Source organism: Kogia breviceps, chromosome 6 (genome assembly GCF_026419965.1).
Source record: "Kogia breviceps isolate mKogBre1 chromosome 6, mKogBre1 haplotype 1, whole genome shotgun sequence".
Lineage (NCBI taxonomy): Eukaryota > Metazoa > Chordata > Mammalia > Artiodactyla > Physeteridae > Kogia > Kogia breviceps.
Window position 1 is genome coordinate 128,784,207 of NC_081315.1, and position 21,670 is coordinate 128,805,876.

Below are 21,670 nucleotides of genomic sequence, written 5' to 3' on the forward strand. Positions count from 1 at the left end.
TTTATATGGTTTGATATTCGATTTATCCACAATATATTCCTAAGAGAGGTAAAAGGTACTTACATATTTCTAATAAAAACGCAGAAGGAAATAATGTAATCAGTGCACCTATATATTTTCCCAACAGCTTATAATTAAAGGACCCCATCCCAGGACATAATTTATTTTGACTATAAGTGTTTCTGTGTTTATATATAGTTAATTCTTTTGTATGTCACTTTTTTGCAAACAGAGGGTTATACAACTGTGTTATTCACTCTTTTGTTAAGTGTGAAGAAAGTGTTCCATTCTCAACTAAACTGGAGCTAGAAAAAATTGTTTCATTTTTGAAGACTTCAGAGCCTGTGTGTGACTATCCACTACACAACCCAAGAGATGCTAAGGTATACAGTGGTAACAGCAACCTTCCTGCCTTTTTCGGTGTTCTACTGTGGAATGCTTATTAATATTATTTGGACACTGAATTTATACTTAAGCAGATTATATTGACTTCTATTTCTAATTCATTTTTATAGTAGCTTCCTAACCAAGTTTTAAATGCAATTGAATTTTCTTCTTTTTATTTAAATTATAAACTTTATGTTCATAAAAATTCAAACCATATATAGGTATGGTGTATAAAAAGCAAACATCTTCACCCTCTCCCAAATCACACTGTCCTCTCCCGGAAGTAACCATTGTTAACAGTTTAGGGAGTCCCATTTTGTCATTTTTACATGAAATAATTGAATTCTTACCTCAGATAGAGGAAAATGTCAAATATCTTCAAAATCGGGTTGGAGGGAAAAAAGTCTTTTTTAAAAATCTTCAAATAATATATTTTCCCCTGATAATTCCATGGCTTACCTTATGAGTAGCATCAGATTTGGTTTTAAGAGAAACTCCTGACTTTTCATTAACATAAATAATTAGATACCAAGGAAGTGGGTTCAAGAATAATACAGTTTCTATAAACTTTTCCCCAAATTGTGCTAGATAAATTACATCTTTAACTTTGATCTTTCTTTAAATCCTTCACTAATTTAGGTCAAACTATCAGAATAAGAATAAATCAAACCACACCTTTACTCACCAAACTGAGAAAAGACCTCAACGCCCTCTAGTGGAGTGACCTCTCCATGCTCCATCATGTGGGACCAACCCTCTGATTCCAGTGGGTAAGATGAATTGATACAAGCTCTTCATATTCGAATTGTACTTCCTTCTTTAGTTCATTTAATTAATATTTAACTTGTATTTTAAATTTTCTGGTTAAAATGAACCATCACCAAGAACACAAGGGAAAATACTGGGGCGGGCCATGCCCATATATAAAATATCAATTAATAACTTTTATCACTCTAATTATCTCAGATCTTCCAAGTTATCTGCTTGTCTCGACTGCCTACTCTTGGCCATATCATGACTCTACCATTAAATCTACAAAGACTTGAATCTATTCCTTTGTTTAAAGAAATTGTCTTTTTCTTGGGCTTCCCTGGTGGCGCAGTGGTTAAGAATCCGCCTGCCAATGCAGGGGACACGGGTTCGTGCCCTGGACCGGGAAGATCCCGCATGCCTGGAGTGGCTGGGCCCGTGAGCCATGGCCACTGACCCTGCGTGTCCGGAGCCTGTACTCCGCAACAGGAGAGGCCACAACAGTGAGAGGCCTGCGTACAGAAAAAAAAAAAATTGTCTTTTTCTTTAATTTCACTTCTCCAGATTTATCACTTCCCTTAAGTATTACTTCATTGATTTTTCCAAACAACTGCAAAATAACCACTGAATTCATTTTTCTGCTTTTCTCCCTCTGAGAATACGGATTATCAGCCTCTCCCGTTTATAATACCTGTTGCAAGGAATGATGAGAGCAGCAGAGCATAGTAGTTAAGAGCAGCAGGTGGAGCTAGAGGCCCTGACTCAAAGTCCAGAGCAGCCAGTTACTGTCCATGTGATGCTGGGCTAGTCATTTAAACCCTCAGTGTCTCAGTTTCCTCGTCTGTAAAATTCAGAATGATGATAATAGTATCCGAAAAGCATAGGACTTAAATGAGAAAATCCATGTGAAAGAGATAGAACAATGCCTAACACATAATAAGCACTCAGTGACTATTGCTTAAGATTGCTATTTCATCAGAGCCTTATGAATAAATAATAAGGTAGCCTAAATGAAAGATTCGAATCCAATCCTAAATGCAGCTCTTCACTGGTCAGGCTCTCACCATCCCTTGTTTACATGATTGCAGTAGCCTCCTAACAGACCTTTAGGCCAGCAGTCTCTCCCAGTTATAGTCCACTGTCATCAGTCTGGTTACGGAACTGACCTAGGGTCTGCTTGCCTACTGCACAGCAGAGCCAAATTATTGACACTGGGTTGTGGTGGAAAAAAGTACAGTGTTTATTTGCAGGGATCTAAGCGAGGAGTGTGGCAACTCATACTCAAGAGATCCAAACTCCCCACTGGCTTTCAGGGAAAGGTTTTTAAAGGCACCATTTCAGGTGAGGACTGCAGGGTGCACGACTTTCTTCTGATTGATTGGTGGTGAGGTAACAGGGTGATGTTTCAGGAATCTTAATCATCAACTTTCTGGTTCCAACCGGCCTAGAGTCTAGTGCTTGTGCTCAACAAGAAGTCACCATCCTCCATCTGGTGGGGGTGGGGTCCTTAGCTCCTGCAGAACAACTCAAAGATATATATCAGATTGTTATGGATATCCCTAATTAGTAACTGTTTAGGTCTGCTTTTTGGAACTCAGCAGTGGCCCAGGAGACTAAAGCCTTTTTCTACAAACAAGAAACGGGGCAGAGGGGCTTTGGTACCTGGGAGGGCCCCTTAGGGTCCTGCTCGGTTTCAGTCCCCCCTTTCCTCTGATACTCCTCAATCCTGAGGGCAACAGGTATGGGACAAGAAAGAGAATAAAGTTTTGGATAGAGAGGTTAATTATAAACTCGGCAGGGGAACTCGGTTTTAGGGCGACTCAGTTTCAGATTTATTGTCCTAAAAATAATGTTGACATTTCTGGTTCAGGATATGATGAACTAATCTTCCTCCTGAAAATAACTGTAAAAGCTAATATGTGAAACAACTGCATGAAGGAACTGAAAAGCACCCAGTTCGGGTAGGATTGGAAAGGAAAGATTACAATCCTTGAGAGAAGAGAAGCACTGGAGTGCAGGTCTGCACTCACCATGACTCTCCCCTGAGGGCATTTTCTAATTCACAAAATAGGGGAAATAGGCCCCAAGCAGAAAGGTAGGAATCTTATTGGGCTCAGGGGAAGTAGGCTGGAATCTGGGCCTGCCTAAGTGTCTAGGACTTGAGAGGAAAAATTATAGATAACAGGGATTCAAGGTGGAGTGAAATGAGAAAATTGTCCAAATCCTCCAAGTTTACCCCCTCATTGACTAACTCCTTAGTTACACATGCCCAGGGTGAGACCCCAAAAACCTCAGCAGAAAATAGCATCTGAGAGAACAAAAGAGCTGAGCAAAAGTTTAATTAAATAGCTGTGCAATGTTGCAAAGATTGAAATTTGAGTTCAAGCCCAGGTAAGATGAAGGAAGGCAGGAGGTGTTGATAAATACCCAGGGCTTTCAGTCAAAACACGGAAGTACTGTATCCTGGGAGTAAGGACAAACCTAAAATATAGAAACCTTGATAATAACTAAAACCATCTCTCAAAAGAATTAAAATAATCCTTCTGTATTTTACATACCTACTGGAAGAAAACTTAATCTTCTGTGGAGGAATATGATAGCATTTATAGCCTCTCCAATTTTTCATCCATAATATCTGGCAAAAAAAAACCAACCCAATAACTAAAAGCCATAATTTAAAATAACAGTAAAAATAGAACTAGGGATAATTAAGATATTGAAGCAATCAGACAGGGACTTTAAAATAAAAATAATAAACGGGTTCAATAAAACAGAGGAAAATATGGAGAATTTCAACAGAGACCTGGAACCTATTAGTTATGGTAGAACAGAGACCTTCTGGTAAACTGGAAAACAAGTAAGTAAACTATACTTAGTTTGAAGCAGAAAGAGAAAAAGCGATAGAAAATACAAAAAAGAATGTAAGAGATGTATGAAGAATAGTGATACAGTCTAACATGCATGTAATTAGAGTCCTAGAAATGGAGATGAAATGATAGTTCAGAAAAACCATTTGAAGAAATACTGGCAAAACATGTTTCAAAGTTGATAAAAGACATTAAACCACAGAATCCAGACACTCTATGAACCTCAAGTAGAATAAAAGTATAAAGAAAACCACACCTGGCTACATCAGAGTTAAGCTGCTAATAACCAAGAAAAACAGAAGAATCTTGAAGCACTCAGAGGGAAAAAAAAAAACACACATTACCTTCAAAGAAGCAACAATAAAGCTGTAAGCTTACTTTTCAACAAAAATGATGGAAATCAGAACATAATGGAATGGCATTAAAATGCTAAAAGAACAAAAAAATCTTCCTACCTTCTCACCTAGAATTCTGTACACAGTAAAAATATTATTCAAAAAAAAGAAGGCAAAGATTAAAGCCTTTTCAGACAAGCAGAAGCTGAGCTTATCACCAGTAGATCTTTACCACAACAAATACTAAAGAGTTATAAAGGCTGAAGAAAATGATCCTAGATGGAACGACTGGCTTGCATAAAGGAATGAAGAGCACCAGAAGCGTTATGTGGGTAATCTAAATGAATACAGACTGGTTTATAAAAGACGAATAATTATAATATCTGGTAGGGATTTTAATATATATAGAAGTAAAGTATATGACAATAGCACAATAAAAGAGAGATAAATGGAGTTAAACTTCTTTTGATTATCATTATAATGTAAAATTCTATTGGGGGCAATTGGTAAAAGTACTAATTAAAGGAAAACTGTGATAAGTCTAGGATACAAAGTGTATTCTATTATTACTTAATAAACCACCCCAAAATTTACTGGTTCAGAAAAATCACAGCATTTATTTTGCTTACAAATCTGCAGTTTAGGCAGAGTTCAGTGGGGACATCTTGTCTTCAGTGGGGACATCTTGTCTTTACTCGGAATCAGCTAGGATTGCTCAAAGTCTGGATGCTGGAAGCATCTGAAGGCTTCCTAACGTTCCTTCCTGGTTAGTTGATGCTAGCTATTGGCTGGAACCTCCATGGGGCTATGCCCAGAACACCTACATGTGATTGTTCCATGTGGCTGCCTAACATAGCATGGTGGCTGGGTTGGAAGCTTAGAAAGAGAGCCAGACAGAAGCTATATCACCTTTTCTAATCTATCTTCAGAAGTCATGTGTCACTTCCATTACATTCTATTGGTTAGATGCAAGTCACTAGGTACAACCCATATTCAAAGGAAGGGAAGTGAAGACTCTTCCTGTTGATGGGAGAAATGTCACAGAATTTGTAGACATATTTTTTTGTTCTTTCTGTTGCTTTTTGCTTTGTTATACTGGAAGAATCACAATTCTCATTCTTTTTTTAAAATTGAATTATCGTTGATTAACAACATTGTGTTTATTTCTGCTGTACAGCAAAGTGATTCAGTTATACACATATATATATACATTTTTTAATATTCTTTTCCATTATGGTTTATCATAGGATAGTGAATATAGTTCTCTGTGCTATACAGTAGGACCTTGTTGTATATCCATTCCATATATAAAAGCTTACATCTGCTAACCCCAACCTCCCAACCCATCCCTCCCCCAACCCCCCCACCTTGGCAACCACAAGTCTGTTCTCAACGTCTGTGAGTCTGTTTCTGTTTCATAGATAGGCTCATTTGTGTCATATTTAAGATTCCTTATGTAAGTGATATCATATGGTATTTGTCTTTCTTTTTCTGACTTGCTTCACTTAGTATGATAATCTCTAGTTGCATCCATGTTGCTGCAAATGGCATTATCTCATTCTTTTTTATGTCCAAGTAGTATTCCATTGTGTATATGTACCATATCTTCTTTATCTATTCATCTGTCAATGGACGTTTAGGTTGTTTCCATGTCTTGACTATTGTGAATAGTGCTGCTATGAACATAGGGGTGCGTGTATCTTTTTGGATTAGAGTTTTGTCTCGATATATGCCCAGAAGTGGGATTGCCTGATCATATAGTAATTCTAGTTTTCGTCTTCTGAGGAACCTCCATAATGTTTTCAATGGTGGCTGTATCAACTTACATCCCCACCAACAGTGTAGGAGGGTTCCCTTTTCTCCACACCCTCTCCAGCATTTGTTACTTGTAGAGTTTTTAATGGTGGCCATTCTGACTGGTGTGAGGCGGCACAATAAAACTAAAATTAATGAAATAGAAAATAAAAACACAATAGGATAAACAAATTCAAAAGTTTATTCTTTGAAAATTCTAATAAAACTGAGAAACCTCTAGCAAGATCGATTAAGGAAAAAAATAGGGCATAAATAAACAATGTTATTATTGAAAAAAAGGGACATAACTAATATTCAACAGAGATATATTTCATTGAAAAGATTTTCATATTCATTACAAACATAGTTTCTTTCCAGTATTGGCTCTGACGATTAATAGGAGTACATAAGAGATAAAGTTTCACTAGATCTTCTTGTAACTGAATGCTTGGCATCCCTCTCTAGTCTATCAGTGTGTTGGCTGATAACTTCCCTCACCCCAGGACTCTCTCCACATTACTGATGTAAATGACACAAAATTATCATGCCTAACAATATGACATGAATTTTTTTTCAAATTTTTTTTAATTGAAGTACAACACTCACACAAATGCACAAGCCAAATAAACAGCTCAACGGATTAAGACAATGTAAACGCTTAAGTAATTACTACACAAGCCAAGATATATGAAGTTACCAACACTTCAGAAATCCCCTGCAAGCCCCCTCCTAACTACTATTTCCTCCCCCTTCCCCAAGGTAATCATTATTTTGTCTTTTAGATATGCCTGAGTTTTGAACTTTATAGAAATGGCATTTATGCAGAACATATACTTTTGTTCCTGGCTTCTTTCTGTCGATGCTATGCTTGCAATCCATCCATGTTGCTGCATGTGAGTGAATTTGGTTTTTCATTATCATATGCATTCCACTATACAAATATATAGGGCTTCCCTGGTGGCGCAGTGGTTGAGAGTCCGCCTGCTGATGCAGGGGACACGGGTTCGTGCCCCGGTCCGGGAGGATCCCACATGCTGCGGAGCGGCTGGGCCCGTGAGCCATGGCCACTGAGCCTGCGCGTCTGGAGCCTGTGTTCCACAATGGGAGAGGCCACAACAGTGAGAGGCCCACGTACTGCAAAAAAAAACAAAAACAAAAAAACAAATATATAACTATTTATTTATACATTCTACTGTTGATGGACAAACTGAATATCTTCAGTTTGGGGCTATTATGTATACTGCTGCCATGAACAGTTTTTATGTCTCATGACCCATATGTGCACACATGTCTGTTGGATATGTTCCTAGGAATACATGCTGACCATAACATATGCATATGCTACTCTTTATCGCATAATGCCAACTGTTTTCAAAGCAGTTGAAGTGATTTACACTCCTAGCAGCAGTAGTTGAGAATTCTCATTGTTTCACGTTCTTACCAACACTTTGAATGACTGGTTATTTTAGTTTTAGCCATTCTGGTGGATTTATAATTCTCTCATGGCGACATTAATTTGCATTGCCCTTGTATTTGTTTCATGTGGCTATTGAAACAAATTATCAGAGACTTGGTGACTTAAAATGACAGAAATTTACTCTCTCATAGCTCTGGAGTCCAAAAATTCGAAATCAGTTTCGCTGGGCCAAGATTCAGGAGCCAGCAGGGATACGCTGCCAACAGGTGAGAATCCATTCCTTAAGTCTTCCGGCTTCTGGTGGCCGCCAGCACTCCTTAGCCATATCACTCCAATCTCTGCCTCCATGGTTACATTGCCTTCTCTTCTTCTGTGTGTCAAATGTCCTTCCGCCTCTCTTTCATATGGACACTGTGATTACATTTAGGGCCCACCAGATAATCCAGGAAATCTATCTCACAATCCTTAATCATATCTGCAAAGTCGTTTTTTTGTCATATAAGATAACATCCACATTTTCTAGGGCCTAGGACAAGGATATCTCCTGGGAGGCCATTACTCAGCCTACTACGTTCCTTATTTTGATTAATTTTCACATGTTTTTGATCACTTGGATATCTTCTATGATGTGTCTGCTTAAGTCTTTTGCTCATTGTTTTAAACTGGGCTTTTTCTTATGGATTTTTAAACAGTTACTTATATATTCTACATACAAGTACTTAGTCAGGTTTATTTATTGATTTTGAATTTTTTTTTATACAGCAGGTTCTTATTAGTTATCCATTTTATACATATTAGTGTATGTATGTTAATCCCAATCTCCCAGTTCATCCTACCACCAACCCCCCACCACCACTTTCCCCCCTTGGTGTCCATACATTTGTTCTCTGCATCTGTGTCTCAATTTCTGCCCTGCAAACCAGTTCATCTGTACCATTTTTCTAGGTTCCACATATATGCATTAATATACGATATTTGTTTTTCTCTTTCTGGTCAGGTATATGTATTGAAAATATCTTTTTCCACTTAGTAGCTTACGTCTTCATACTCTCTGTTTATGAAGAGAGGTTCTTATTTATAATATAGTCCAATTTATAAGTGTTTTCCTTTAAAGTTAGTGCTTTTTGTATCCTAATTAGGAATCTGATTCCAAGATCATGATGATATTTTCCTAGGTTATCTCCTGGAAGCTTTATATTCTTATTCTTCATGTATAGATCAACAATCATTTAGAATTAATTTTAACGTATGGTGTGAGTTTGGGGTCATGTTTTCCTTTATTCCTTATGGATATCCTATTGACTCAGGACCATGTGTTATAATGAAAACGTCCCACTGATCTGCATAGTTACTTTTGTTTTAATGCAAGAGCCATATATGTATGAGTCTGTTTTAGCACTTTCTGTTCTATTCCATAGGTCCATTAGTCTCTCCTAGTCAGCACCACACTATTTTAATTACTATGGTTCTATAATCAATCCTGATATTCAGGCAAGCTAGTCCTCTCACCTTGTTCTTCAAATGTGTACTGGCCCCTTGGATTTCTGTAAATTTTAGAGTCAGTTTGTCAAGTCCCACACAGGCTAGGATTTTGGTTGCACTATATCTACGGGTCAATAAAGGGAGCACTGACACCTTTATAGTATTGAGTCTTCCAATCCATGACCATAATAATATTCCTCTATTTATTTAGGTCTTTAATTTCTCTCGATATTCTTTTATAGTTTTTGATGTAGAAGACCTGTATAGCTTCTTCAGATTTAGTCATAGGATTTTTATATTTTTAATACTATTATAATTAGTCTCTTAAATTTTTTCATTTTCCAGTTATTTGTACCTGGTATGTAAAAATACAATTGTATTTATAGTTGCATTTGCGTAACAACCTTGCATCAGCTATATATGAGTTCTTTTCAATATTCTGTGTATACATCATGTCATCTGCAAATAAAAAGAATTTTATTTCTTCCTCTATTGGCTAGCTCATCAGGACAGTATTGAATACAAGTTAGTGATAAAGGACATTCTGTTGTTATTCCTCATTTCAGAGAGAAAGATTTGAATGTTTTGCAATTAAATGATGTTTGTAGGTTTTAAAGATACCTTCACATAGTTAACAGAAATTCTCTCCTATTCCTGGTTTGCCACAAATTTTTATAATGAATGTAGGTTAAGTTTGGTCAAGTGTGAGATTTTTTTTACCTACTGAAATGATTACATCATTTTGGGGTTTTATTCTAAAATGTGATATATTAATTACATTTATCAAATTTCAAATGCTAAACAAATCTTGTTTTTCTGAAACAAAACTAACTTGGTTAAAATGTATTATGCTTGTAGCTTCTGGTAACAAAGTTTTGCCAACCTCACAAACCAAGTTTGGAAGAGTTACCTCTTTTTCTATTTTCTGGAAGAATTAAATATCCTCTTCATTAAAAGGCAGAAATCACCAACGAGTTATTTGGACCTGGAATTTTCTTTGAAGTAACATTATAATTTTCAGAGTCAATTTCTTTAATAATAAAAGAATTGTTTAGATTTTGCTACATATTCTTGTATCCTTGGCTTGCTGCTGATTCCTAGGCCTGATGGTGATCCATCCAATATGTATTTTCATCCATTTTAAGGTGTTTGTTGGTCTGCTTTTGTAGTTGCCAAGATTCTATCAGCACCAACCTTGAAATCACCCCACTTTTAGCGCTGCCTGAAGCCCAGTAGTTAGTTACTTTCACTGCCAACACCTGCTTGTTAGCAACTGAAATATCAGTCAGAAGAACTCTAGGACATCTATACCAACCAATGGCTCTAAGGAAAGGGTCATTTGAGTGACAGCTTCAGGTTGCAGGAACTGCAAAATGGAACTTTATAATAAAGTTCTTAGGGGTCCTCTCATTGGTTGGCTGAATTCCTGATATCCAAGTGCTATGATCTGAATGTGTATGTTTCCCCCCACCAAATTCATATGTTGAAATCCTAACCCCCAAAGGTGATGGTATTAGTAGGTGGAGCCTTTGGGAAGTGATCAGGTCATGAGGGTACAGCCCTCATGAATGGGATTCGTGTTCTTATAAAAGAGAGCCCACAGAGCTCCCTAGCCCCTTCCAATGAGGATACAACGAAAAGCCTGCAATCCAGAAGAAAGCCCTTACTTGACCATGCTGTCAGTCTGATTTCAGACTTCCAGACTTCAGAGCCATGAGAGGTAAATTTCTATTGTTTATTCTGTGGTATTTTGTTATAGCTGCCCAAACAGATCAAGTCTCCAAGCTACAAATATTAGGTAGAAAACTTGCTGAATTTCAGATATGTGGCTGAAAGTGAGTAGTCAGAAAACAGTAGCACCCTAATGAATGGTACTGCTGTTTAACTATATTCTCATGTGATAAATCTAATTAATCTCCTCTATATTTAGTATGGATAGTTGTAATTGTTACTTGGTTACTTATATATCTAGCAACCCAATTGGTAAGAAGTAAACACACAAGTTTCAAGATGGGGGACTGTATTAGTTATCCCTTGTTGTGTAGCTAATTATTCCCAAGACTTAGTAGCCTAAAATAACCTTTATTATCTCAGTTTCTGAAGTTCAGGAATCAAGATGTGGCTTAACTGAGTCCTCCTCTGCTTCAGGGTCTCTCAGTGGTTGTAATCAAGGTGCCAACAGGGGCTGCAGCCCACCTCAAAGATAAACTAGAAAAGGATCCATTTTCAAGCTCCTTCAAATGGTTGCTGGCAGGATTTGGTTCCTTGTTGACAGACTGAGAGCTTTGGTTCCTCTGCTGTTGGCCAGAGGCTGCCCTCAGCTCCTTGCCATGTGGTTCTCTTCAGAGGGCAGATCAAAACACAGCAGCTCGCTTCACCAGAGCAAGCAAACAAAAAGGCAAGAGAGTGCTAGAGGGAAGTAAACGTCTTTTAAGACCCAATATTGTAAGAGACCTCCCATCATTTTTGCCATGTTCTATTCATTAGTAGCCAATCACTGGATCTACTCCACACTCAACGAAGGGATTACACAAGGGCAAGGATACCAGGAAACGGATCGCTGAGAGCCACTTCAGAAGATGCCTACCACATGAACTACCAGCCAACTTAGAGACAATAAGATCCACATCGAATTCATTGTATCCTTCACAGCCCCCCTACCTAGCAGACAATCTAAAAACTTTGATGTGGATTAGTGATTGAAATGATTTTTCTTTTAGTAAGTAGTATTCTAATTTCGACCACCTTTATGAGAGCTTCTTAAGTTGTCCACATACTGTTGGATTTGATCTTGCTCCCAGAAGAGGAAGGAAAATGTAGAAAACTAGGTAAGTTTGAACTTGTTCTGGGATAAAAGTAAGTGAATTCTAAGATCTTTGGCTAAAATGATTCAAGCCTTTTAAGTCTTATCATCTTACGTTATCTGCCTTTATTTGTGAAACCATAAAATAGTCATAATTTTCAATTTTTTCATTTTTTACAAAATTTATAAACCTCAAAAAGTATTTTTAATACATTTATTTATTTTATTTGTACATTTTTGGCTGCATTGGGTCTTTGTTGCTGTGCGTGGGCTTTCTCTAGCTGCGGTGAGTGGGGGCTACTCTTCGTTGCAGTGCGCGGGCTTCTCATTGCGGTGGCTTCTCTTGTTGCAGAGCACAGGCTATAGGCACGCAGGCTTCAGTAGTTGTGGCACACAGGCTCAGTAGTTCTGGCGCATGGGCTTAGTTGCTCCGCAGCATGTGGGATCTTCCCGGACCAGGGCTCGAACCCATGTCCCCTGCATTGGCAGGCGGATTCTTAACCACTGTGCCACCAGGGAAGCCCTCAAAAAGTATTTTTAATAGGGCAACATTTTGAGATGCAAATACCCCAACAAATTTCACCTCATCTTAAGGAGTTAATTTCTGCCACAGCAGTCATAGAAGCCTGAATATGTTCCAAAATAGCTCAAGAGTTCTGGCCTGGTCCTGGATTTTCCCTTCTAGCAATATTCCCAGGGCCATTTTTAGAGTTTGAGGAATTTTAGTTGGGTTCAGTCAAACATAAAGCAAACTCAAACAGATCTAATGCTTATAAAACTCTCCCTTACTCCAGCATTGGATTAAATCCAGATCATCTCATCTAAAAATTAAAGATGATTATTTTTCCAATGGAAAATTCAATGGCATGATAAATAATCACCTTGTCCCCCACTTTTTAACTCTCAGAATTAGACTACAGTCTCATAGGACAAATACAGTTATTGTGAGAATAAATACTGATAAAAGACACATCATTGCCATCTTTCTGTTACAATAGTTTGAACATCTATAGAAATAATCTCATGAAGTAAACTTTTTAAAATTTAAAAACTGATCCATAATTAAAATCAAAAGACAAACAACAAACAGGAAAATACATGCAACACATATGACAAGATTAATTTCCTTTGTATATAAAGAGCTCCTAGAAATCAATAAATTTTTTAAAATCCACCAGAAAAATAGGCAAAGGACACAGATAGACAATACACAGAAAGGGAAAAATAGATCCTAAATATGAAAAGATACTCAGTGCCTCTCATAATAGAATTGAACATTTAAAGCTGCAATGAGATATGACTTGCAACTTGTTACATTGGCAGAAATCAAAAAGTTTGGTAATACTTTATCAAAAACTGGGCATTTTCATATACTATTAAGAACGTAACTTGGCAAACATATTTTTAGAAGACAATATCTATCAAAATAAAAAATGTTTAAATTAAAATGCATATAGCTTTTGACCCAACTATCTCACTTGTAAGAATTAATTCTACAGACATACTCACATCTATACAGAGACATATGTATAAGGATATTAAGGAAAAGATTAGAAATAAAGAAAATGTCCACCAATAGAAGACTATTAAATAAAATATCTTTACAATGGGATATTATATAGCCATTAGAATGAGTCATTTTATTTGCATTGCTCTGGAACTATCACTAAAATATATTAAGTGAAAAAATTAATATATACAATGTATGTAGTATGCAATCATTTGTGGGAAAAAATCTATTCTTTATTCATGTGCATAGGTATATGCACCCTCTGCAATGATCCATAAGAAACTGGCAAAAATAATTATCTCTGAGGAGACCTGGGGCTGAATGGTAAGGAGACTTATTTAGAACTCTTTGAACTTGTTCATGTGTATTTTTAAGTATATTACGCACTTAAAAATATAAATCTTTTAACAACTTAAAGGCCATAATTTTCACGTATGAAGCATGTTTAGTAGGTATATCGTTCTTTAGAGGAAATGCTACATAATTAGGAATTTTAAATACTGTGAAGCACTTAAGAACATTCATTAGCATATGCCAACCTAGCTTAAATCAAATTAAAACCTCTCTTGTGTTGACAAAACAAAACAAAAAACTTTAGTCTTCATTTCAGTTGAGCTAAAAATAAATTAGCTGGGGCAATTAAAGCGACATTTTCTACCAGCCTTTCTTGCTCCAAAGACGATTACCATGTACTTGATTTTAGGAAGAGTTTTGTCCAGCAAGTGGCATCTGTTACCTATTATCAGGAGCAGAAGCCTGAAGCACTTCTGCCCACTGCATCTTGGTATCAGAGTTGCTAAGGAAAACACAATGCAGTTAAGTACTGGCTGGAACAGTGCTTTACTAGAATAGAGAAGAGACAGAGCAAGATCAGCTTCACTAGTGAGTGTCAGTTTCCTATAGCCAGCAGGTCCCTCCCAGAAGCCAACACAGGGCAACTGGCCAACACACCCCCTTCTTGTGCAACAGAAGAACCCCGTCCTCTCCCCAAAGGGGACAGATAGGCACTGGGGTTGGCCAGGTGCCATAGGACACATGTATTAAGCAGAACAAAGTAGTACACACTGAGTCTGAAATAGGGAAAGATAATTACAGACAAGGTGACAAGTCCAGCGTAAGCTGTTAAGGATTCCATCTCTTGGTAAGGCAGTGTTCCAGGCCCGAGGCCCATTCTTGTGCGGCCCAGAGGGGGTCAAAAGACTCCCCATAGTTTGGCTCTTTCATAAAAAACAAATAAAATTAAATTACAAGAGGGTCATAGAATTTTATGAGTTAGAAAGTACACACAATTATCCTAAGAGTTTTTATCCATAGGGAAGCAACATAATGAAGAGTAAGGTTATAAGATTTAGAATCCATATTTTATCCTCTATGGGCAAATTAGCAATTTTAAAATTTAAATTCTCTGAACTTTAGTTTTCTCATATGTAGTAAGATGGAGCTAATAGTACTGCTTCCAAATAGTAACTGAGATAATATATGTAAAACCCCTAGCACCTGTCCTAGGACACAGGTATTAAATAAATGCTAACTTACAAGGTCAAATGTATGGGGAAATCTGGATGATATAAGTGCTGCTGTGAATTTCTTTATAAGAAGAAAATTAGCAAGTAATGAAGTTGCCAGATGGTTTTATTTAAGGCTTTACGTATCTGAATAATTGGTTAAAAAGCAAATGTTCATCAGTTTTAGAGTTGCACAAAAGGAAAGTAACAGGGAAAGTAATGGCTTGCTTGTCAAATGCATATGATGTGGGGCTGATTTCCTTAAATTAAAAAAAAAAATCTAAGTCTTTGGAGCCTGGGGCTCTAAAAATAGCACTTGGAATTAATACTGTTCTCAGATTCATGGTTCAAGGAAGTCACTACATTTCCTTTGTTTCTTGATGCTACAGATTTAACAAAAAATTGGTAGAAACATGTAACTTCTCACATGGACTAGATATCAAAAGACCAGTCTGTGTATATAAACACTGAAAATGAATACATACAGATATTATGGAACTTATAACAAATACGAACTTGTTAACAACTTTCCAGAAGGAATGAAAAACAGTATTAATAAAGAGTCATCTTTTGCATCATTCTCAAAAATTCTTCCTCATTTATTTCTCCATCCCCATCATGATCAGCTTCATCAAGCACTTCCTGTAAAATGAAATGTAAATAGGATATTTGAAATCTATTAAAAAGGAATCATGATATAAATAACATTCAAATACATACTCAAAACCAAATTTTATTTTAAATGTATTTATTAATACAACTAAAGAATATAACAATAAATTATAATAAATTATAATTGTATATGTTATATGTGAAATTATAATTATACAAATAAGTAAAATTTATCTGAAGTTCATCATCTGTCAAATTATCCCCTAGTTCCTTAGCAACCCTCTTGATATTGTTTAGTGATATACTTCCTGTATTATCATCATCAAATAATTTGAAAGCCTTCAATATTTCTTCTTTTTCATCTTTTTCACTCTTAAAAACAGAAACAACTAAATGTCATTAGTCTTTATTTATTTTATCAGTCTGGATGTATAGGTCTTTGAGGTCTAGAACAGCAATACAGCAGGTAGCTGAGCTCTATTTACGGCTCTGACTTTTAACAATTATTCCAATGCATTCACATCTGCCCTCAAGGTACTGAAACTCAGGGTTTATTTAAGTGGAAGAGCCACAGGGTGATAAAGAGAATCTATCCTGTATTAACCTCAGTAACTGAGATCCATTTCAAAAATGTAAGCTCTAAGGGCTTCCCTGGTGGCGCAGTGGTTGGGAGTCCGCCTGCCGATGCAGGGGATGCGGGTTCGTGCCCCGGTCCGGGAAGATCCCACGTGCCGCGGAGCGGCTGGGCCCGTGAGCCATGGCCGCTGAGCCTGCGCGTCCGGAGCCTGTGCTCTGCAATGGGAGAAGCCACAACAGTGAGAGGCCCGCCTACCGCAAATAAAAAAAAAAAAAATGTAATCTCCAAGAGAACAGGGAGGTTGTCTCATTCAATGCGCCCTAGGATAGTGCCTGACAAAAATAGGCACTCAATAAGTTGTTTGTTGATTTCAAGGCTTAAAAATGCTGGCCCTGTTCTCTCTATCCAGCCATATATCCTTATTATTTCCTAACAAAAAACCTGTTCTCCACACTGGACAGTCTTCATTACTACCCTGAAAACATCTTTAATCTTGTTATTCCTATCTATCTAAATCCTACCCATCTTTAAAGACCTAGTTCCAATTCTTCCTCTGATTGCTTCAGCCAAAAATTGTAGAAGGCTACTGTTTGTATTTCATTGAAAAACAAAATCACTACTATACCATTTTTACACTCATTATGAACAAAAAATCTTCAAAACTAATGGTGCCGTGGGCTTCCCCGGTGGCGCAGTGGTTGAGAATCCGCCTGCCGATGCAGGGGACACGGGTTCGTGCCCTGGTCCGGGAAGATCCCACATGCCGCGGAGCAACTAAGCCCGTGAGCCATGGCCGCTAGGCCTGCGCGTCCGGAGCCTGTGCTCCGCAACGGGGGAGGCCACAGCAGTGAGAGGCCCGCATACCGCAAAAAAAAAAAAAAAAACAACTAATGGTGCCGATTCCTTCTTTGTCAATTTCAGCTATCATTTAAAAAATTTCTTCTTTCTTTGGTTCAAATCCTAAGGCCCACATTGCAATCTGAAATAGAAAGCAGATAAATTATAATAGGCCACAATCTCATTCCTAGCTCTTAAACTACCTATTAATTACTAGATTCTCTCTTTTTCACTATGGACTAGGCTTAAACCTACAAAGTCAGGTCAGCAGGCTTAGGTTCCAATCCTACCATGCCATAGGATGTCACTGTCACACGATGGGCTTTGGCCTACTCATTCATAAAACAAGAATAAAATGCTTAACAAGATACTGTTTTGTTAATTCAGGCCAGGCATGTACACTGCAGGGGTAGGTGTCTGCACTGAAGAGATTTTATATCAAGCTTTCAGAAGGCTACTATTAAAGATTTAAATATTGCAACAAACCAATGATAGTTTTTCAAATGTTTTGGAATTATAAGTAATTTCAGAACCTTCAATTCTTTCACATCTCTGGTTCCAGACCCATCAACATCGAATAAATCAAAGCCCTCTTTAATTTCTTGCTTTTGGGTTTCATTCAATTTCTGCTGCTCTTTTCTTCCATTGGCCTGAACTTGTGCGGCAGTTGGATGCCTGTAATAAATACACATGTGGGTGAAAGATAAACTGTGTAACTGGAAAAAGTACCAGAACCAGAAGAGTTAATGATGAACTACTTAAATATAATAAACATATTCAAGTATTCTATTCCCTACCATATAATGAACTTCAAGAATTTCCCCCTTTCCCTTTGCTAACATTTGTGCTTTTAGTTATTCATATCTTGCTGGAAAGCCTGGTTCTTTTTTACATCTTAGGTTTTTCCTTCAAACTAGTGACTTTTGATAGGGAAAAGAGGCAAAGAAGACATGCTAGAATAGTAGATGTTATGTTAGAAAATAATTGGCCTTACTTGGTATATCTTTTCTTAAATTTTATTTTATTTTTGGCTGCATTGGATCTTCGTTGCTGCGCGCAGGCTTTCTCTAGTTGCAGTGAGCGGGGGCTACTCTTCGTTGTGGTGTGCGGTCCTCTCATTGCAGTGGCTTCTCTTGTTGTGGAGCACGGGCTCTAGGCGTGGGGGCTTCAGTAGTTGTGGCACATGGGCTCAGTAGTTGTGGCACACGGGCTTAGTTGCTCCGCGGCATGTGAGGTCTTCCCCGAGCAGGGCTTGAATGTGTGTCCCCTGCATTGGCAGGCAGATTCTTAACCACTGCACCACCAGGGAAGTCCCTTACTTGGTATATCTGAACAGCAGTGTTTAAGGAATATTTACTTTCATCTCTGCCTGTATGTCTCATAATAAAATTTATTTTGTGAGACATGATTGATTGGAACATCATTTCCTTTCCCACCTTCTCACATACTTTTCTATGTTGCAGAGACTGAGAAATGAAAAAAATACATTTTCCAGGTGAAAAATTACTCCAGGGACCTGGAGAAGAATAAATGTTGGACCAATTATCAGTATCTGGGGAAGACGGAGGTCATCTTCCTGCTACTTGCCATTTTCTGCTGGCAAGCAAGGTCCCAGAGTTACTCCTGGGATTCTTCTGCAGCCTCATTTCAGTATCTTGTCTCCAGCTCTGGGTTAAAAAGCAGTGGTGGCAGAGACTCCACGTCTCGTGTATCTAGACGCCAGCTTCACATATGTTAAGACTGGTTGTGGCAGCATCAGATTCTTGATCCCTGGACTGCAGATACTCTCGTCTTCAACAGTTCCAGTGGCAGATTTCGTAGCTCCCCCGGCCAGTTTTTTCAGAGTTCTGGATGTCTTTCCTAGAGGCCCAGGCTCTCCAACGGTTTTAAAGCATCTTATTCTCTGTATTCAGTTCATTTCTGGCTAGAGAGTGGTTTCTGTCTCCAACACCGTCGGTAGCAGCGGTCACTGGGGATGAGGAGGGGGAAAAATGAACTGGAGAATCGCTCTTCTGTCTCTAGAGTTATGGACAGTGCGCTTCTATTCAGCGACGAAGGGAGGGTTTACTAATGACAGTCGAGGATCATGAAAGGAGGCGAATAATACATTTCATAAACTAAACTCCTTCCTTGTTCCGGGGAGAAACTTCAGCCCCAGCCCAGCCCAGCCCCAGTAAGCGGTTGCAGCTTCGCACGCACCGCGTCCCCGACCGGCGCCCTCAACCGGGACCTCCGGGGTTCAGCCGCCTGCCGCGCAGCCCGACTGTAGTCTTCAAAGCCTGCTAGCCGTTGCTAAGGCCGCTCTCGGCGACCTCTCTGCGGCCCCGCCCACACAGGCTTGCCCCCACTGATTGACAGTCATCCCACCCAATGGTCAGAAAAGAAGGTCCTTGAGGCCATCCCCCTCTCTCTATTCTCTACCAATAGCGTAACGCTCTGCCTTTCCCAGGCTACCGTTAAGCAGAACTTTCCATAGGGTTTCTTAGCAACCAGGACTGTCTGTCAGCCCAGCTGGGCCTGCGGCGCACTTGCGCAAAATGCGAACCGGAAGGGAAGGTTCTTCCCCCGGGCGTTTTGGCGTCCCAATGCCAGGCAGAACTTCGGGGAACTGGAGCCTCCCGTAGGGATGGAGAAAAGAGCGAGGTTCGTAGCGAGGTGCTTCTACCAACTGCTAAGTCTTTGACGGAGATGTGGGGAGATACTGTTTGCTTTTCTAACCTCTTGGGGCCGGGGGAAGGGATAAGACTCTAGAGCCTGGTGGGTCTGGGGAATTGGTCCATTTTCGGTTTACCGGCTGGATTACCAGAGGCGGAGGACACTGCCCTTACCTTGCGCCGCTAGGCATCCCTTAGCCTCCACAGTGCCTGGGGCTTGGCCTTTAGCGGCTTCCCTCCTCCTTGGTTCACAGCGATTCTGGCCTGGTAGGCAGCATTTCTTTACAGGAGGGGTGTGGTGTGGGCACGGGGGCAGTGCGGGTCTTAGGATGCACATGAAGACTCCCTGCATAGGAAAGAGTTTTTACCAGTGTTGTAGCGTTTATTTACGGGTTTGGACTTTGGACCCACCCAGAATCACCATCAGGCTTTTACACGCCCCCGACATTCTCACCCACAGCCGTTCAATTGGTTGAATCCCAAGATTTGGCCGGTTTTCCAAGTATATCCAGCATAGATCCGCACTGATTCCGACATAGGTAGCCTGAAAATCCACTTGATTCAGTAACTGTCGAGATTCAGATGCCCATATAACTGCTGTAAATCAAAGCAAATTCTTTTTTCTTTAAAAATTTTTATTTATTTATTTATGACTGTGTTGGGTCTTCGTTTCTGTGCGAGGGCTTTCTCCAGTTGTGGCAAGCGGGGGCCACTCTTTTTTTTTTTTTTTTTTGCGGTACACGGGCCTCTCACTGTTGTGGCCTCTCCCGTTGCGGAGCACAGGCTCCGGACGCGCAGGCTCAGCGGTCATGGCTCACGGGCCCAGCCGCTCCTCGGCATGTGGGATCTCCCCGGACCGGGGCACGAACCCGTGTCCCCTGCATCGGCAGGCGGACTGACTCTCAACCACTGCGCCACCAGGGAAGCCCCGGGGGCCACTCTTCATCGCGGTGCGCGGGCCTCTCACTATCGTGGCCTCTCTTATTGCAGAGCAGAGGCTCCAGACGCGCAGGCTCAGTAGTTGTGGCTCACGGGCCCAGTTGCTCTGTGGCATGTGGGATCCTCCCAGACCAGGGCTCGAACCCCTGTCCCCTGCGTTGACAGGCAGATTCTCAACCACTGTGCCACCAGGGAAGCCCAATCAAAGCAAATTCTTGGCCAAAGGGCCAGACTTGCTGGTTCTGTCCAGTTCTGAATCTGGTCCAGAACCAGCTAAAGGGTGAGGGGGAAGGACTGAGGTGGTAGGAATGAAGAGGTGATAGTCTCTTAAAACTTCTAACGCTTAATCGTTTACACATCAGGACTCTTTTATGCCTCCTGCAGTGCCTTCTCTAGAGTAAGTACTTTATTTTCTAAAAATCATACTGGATTCTCCAACAGTGGATTCAGGAAGAACATTAAGTTTTGCCTAGGTCTTTCCCTTTATCCCACTTACCTCCTTGAAGGTAAGGAAAGAAAAATGTGCAAAGTACATTCTTGAAGTAGTCTCCCAAATCACTTTTCCTACTTTAGTTAGTTGAAACATGGCACATTTTCCAAAACCATCATCCTTTCTTGCTCACATTATATACCAGGCAGCCACCCAAGCATTGTAATAATTGATCTAAAAAAAATCCCCCAAAAACAAAACCTCATTAGGATTCTGGAAAATAGGTAAAGTTATTCTAATATTAGAAGTGATTTTTCTGTGTAAAGTTACCCCAGTGGAAATTAAAATGATGCAAATTCAAGATAGTTCGTGAATTAAGTAAAATATTCACTCAATTATAGTATATTGATTTTTCAGGCCATTAATCTCACTGAGAAAGTTGCTCTTGATTAGTTTCAAGGACATATACTTCTTCTTTACTAGTAACATTAAAGGGATTTCTGAGACCAGAAATGAATAATGACCAAATATGTAGAAACAATTCTAATTTTTAGGCTCTCCTGGATCAAGTTTGATCTTATGGCAACTAAAAAGCTGCGTAGTGTGTTCACCTGCTTTAGGCTTTTATATGTTGTACATTAACTTCTAGTGAAAATGATTTTTCAGTTATAGGCTCAGATTGCAGTTTCTAGGTCTTAGGTAAGAAGTACTCAGTCTTGAAAAATGGCTGTTCCTAATCTAATTTTACTATAGAACATTAATAATATTAAT

At 39.1% G+C, this 21,670-nt stretch overlaps 2 protein-coding genes across 7 annotated transcripts in view; one reads left to right on the forward strand and one right to left on the reverse strand.

Annotated features, from left to right (window-relative positions):
* Window positions 1–15,402: 15,402 nt before the first annotated feature.
* Window positions 15,403–17,568, reverse strand: LOC131758218 (centrin-4-like). Its single transcript, XM_067036255.1, is given in 5 exon segments — window positions 15,403–15,498; window positions 15,703–15,834; window positions 16,665–16,717; window positions 16,925–17,018; window positions 17,410–17,568. Coding segments are annotated over 5 exon segments (534 nt in total).
* A 1,802-nt stretch (window positions 17,569–19,370) lies between these two features.
* The window catches only part of BBS12 (Bardet-Biedl syndrome 12), a 76,866-nt gene continuing 74,566 nt past the window's right edge, over window positions 19,371–21,670 (forward strand). For 4 of the 6 annotated variants that reach the window (XR_010841147.1, XR_010841148.1, XR_010841149.1 and 1 more), the window contains exon 1: window positions 19,401–19,519. The gene's annotated coding sequence lies outside the window, so the exon portion shown is untranslated. Of the gene's footprint in view, window positions 19,520–21,670 lie in introns of all 6 variants that reach the window. The other 2 variants (XM_059066779.2, XR_010841146.1) reach the window with 2 other exon arrangements.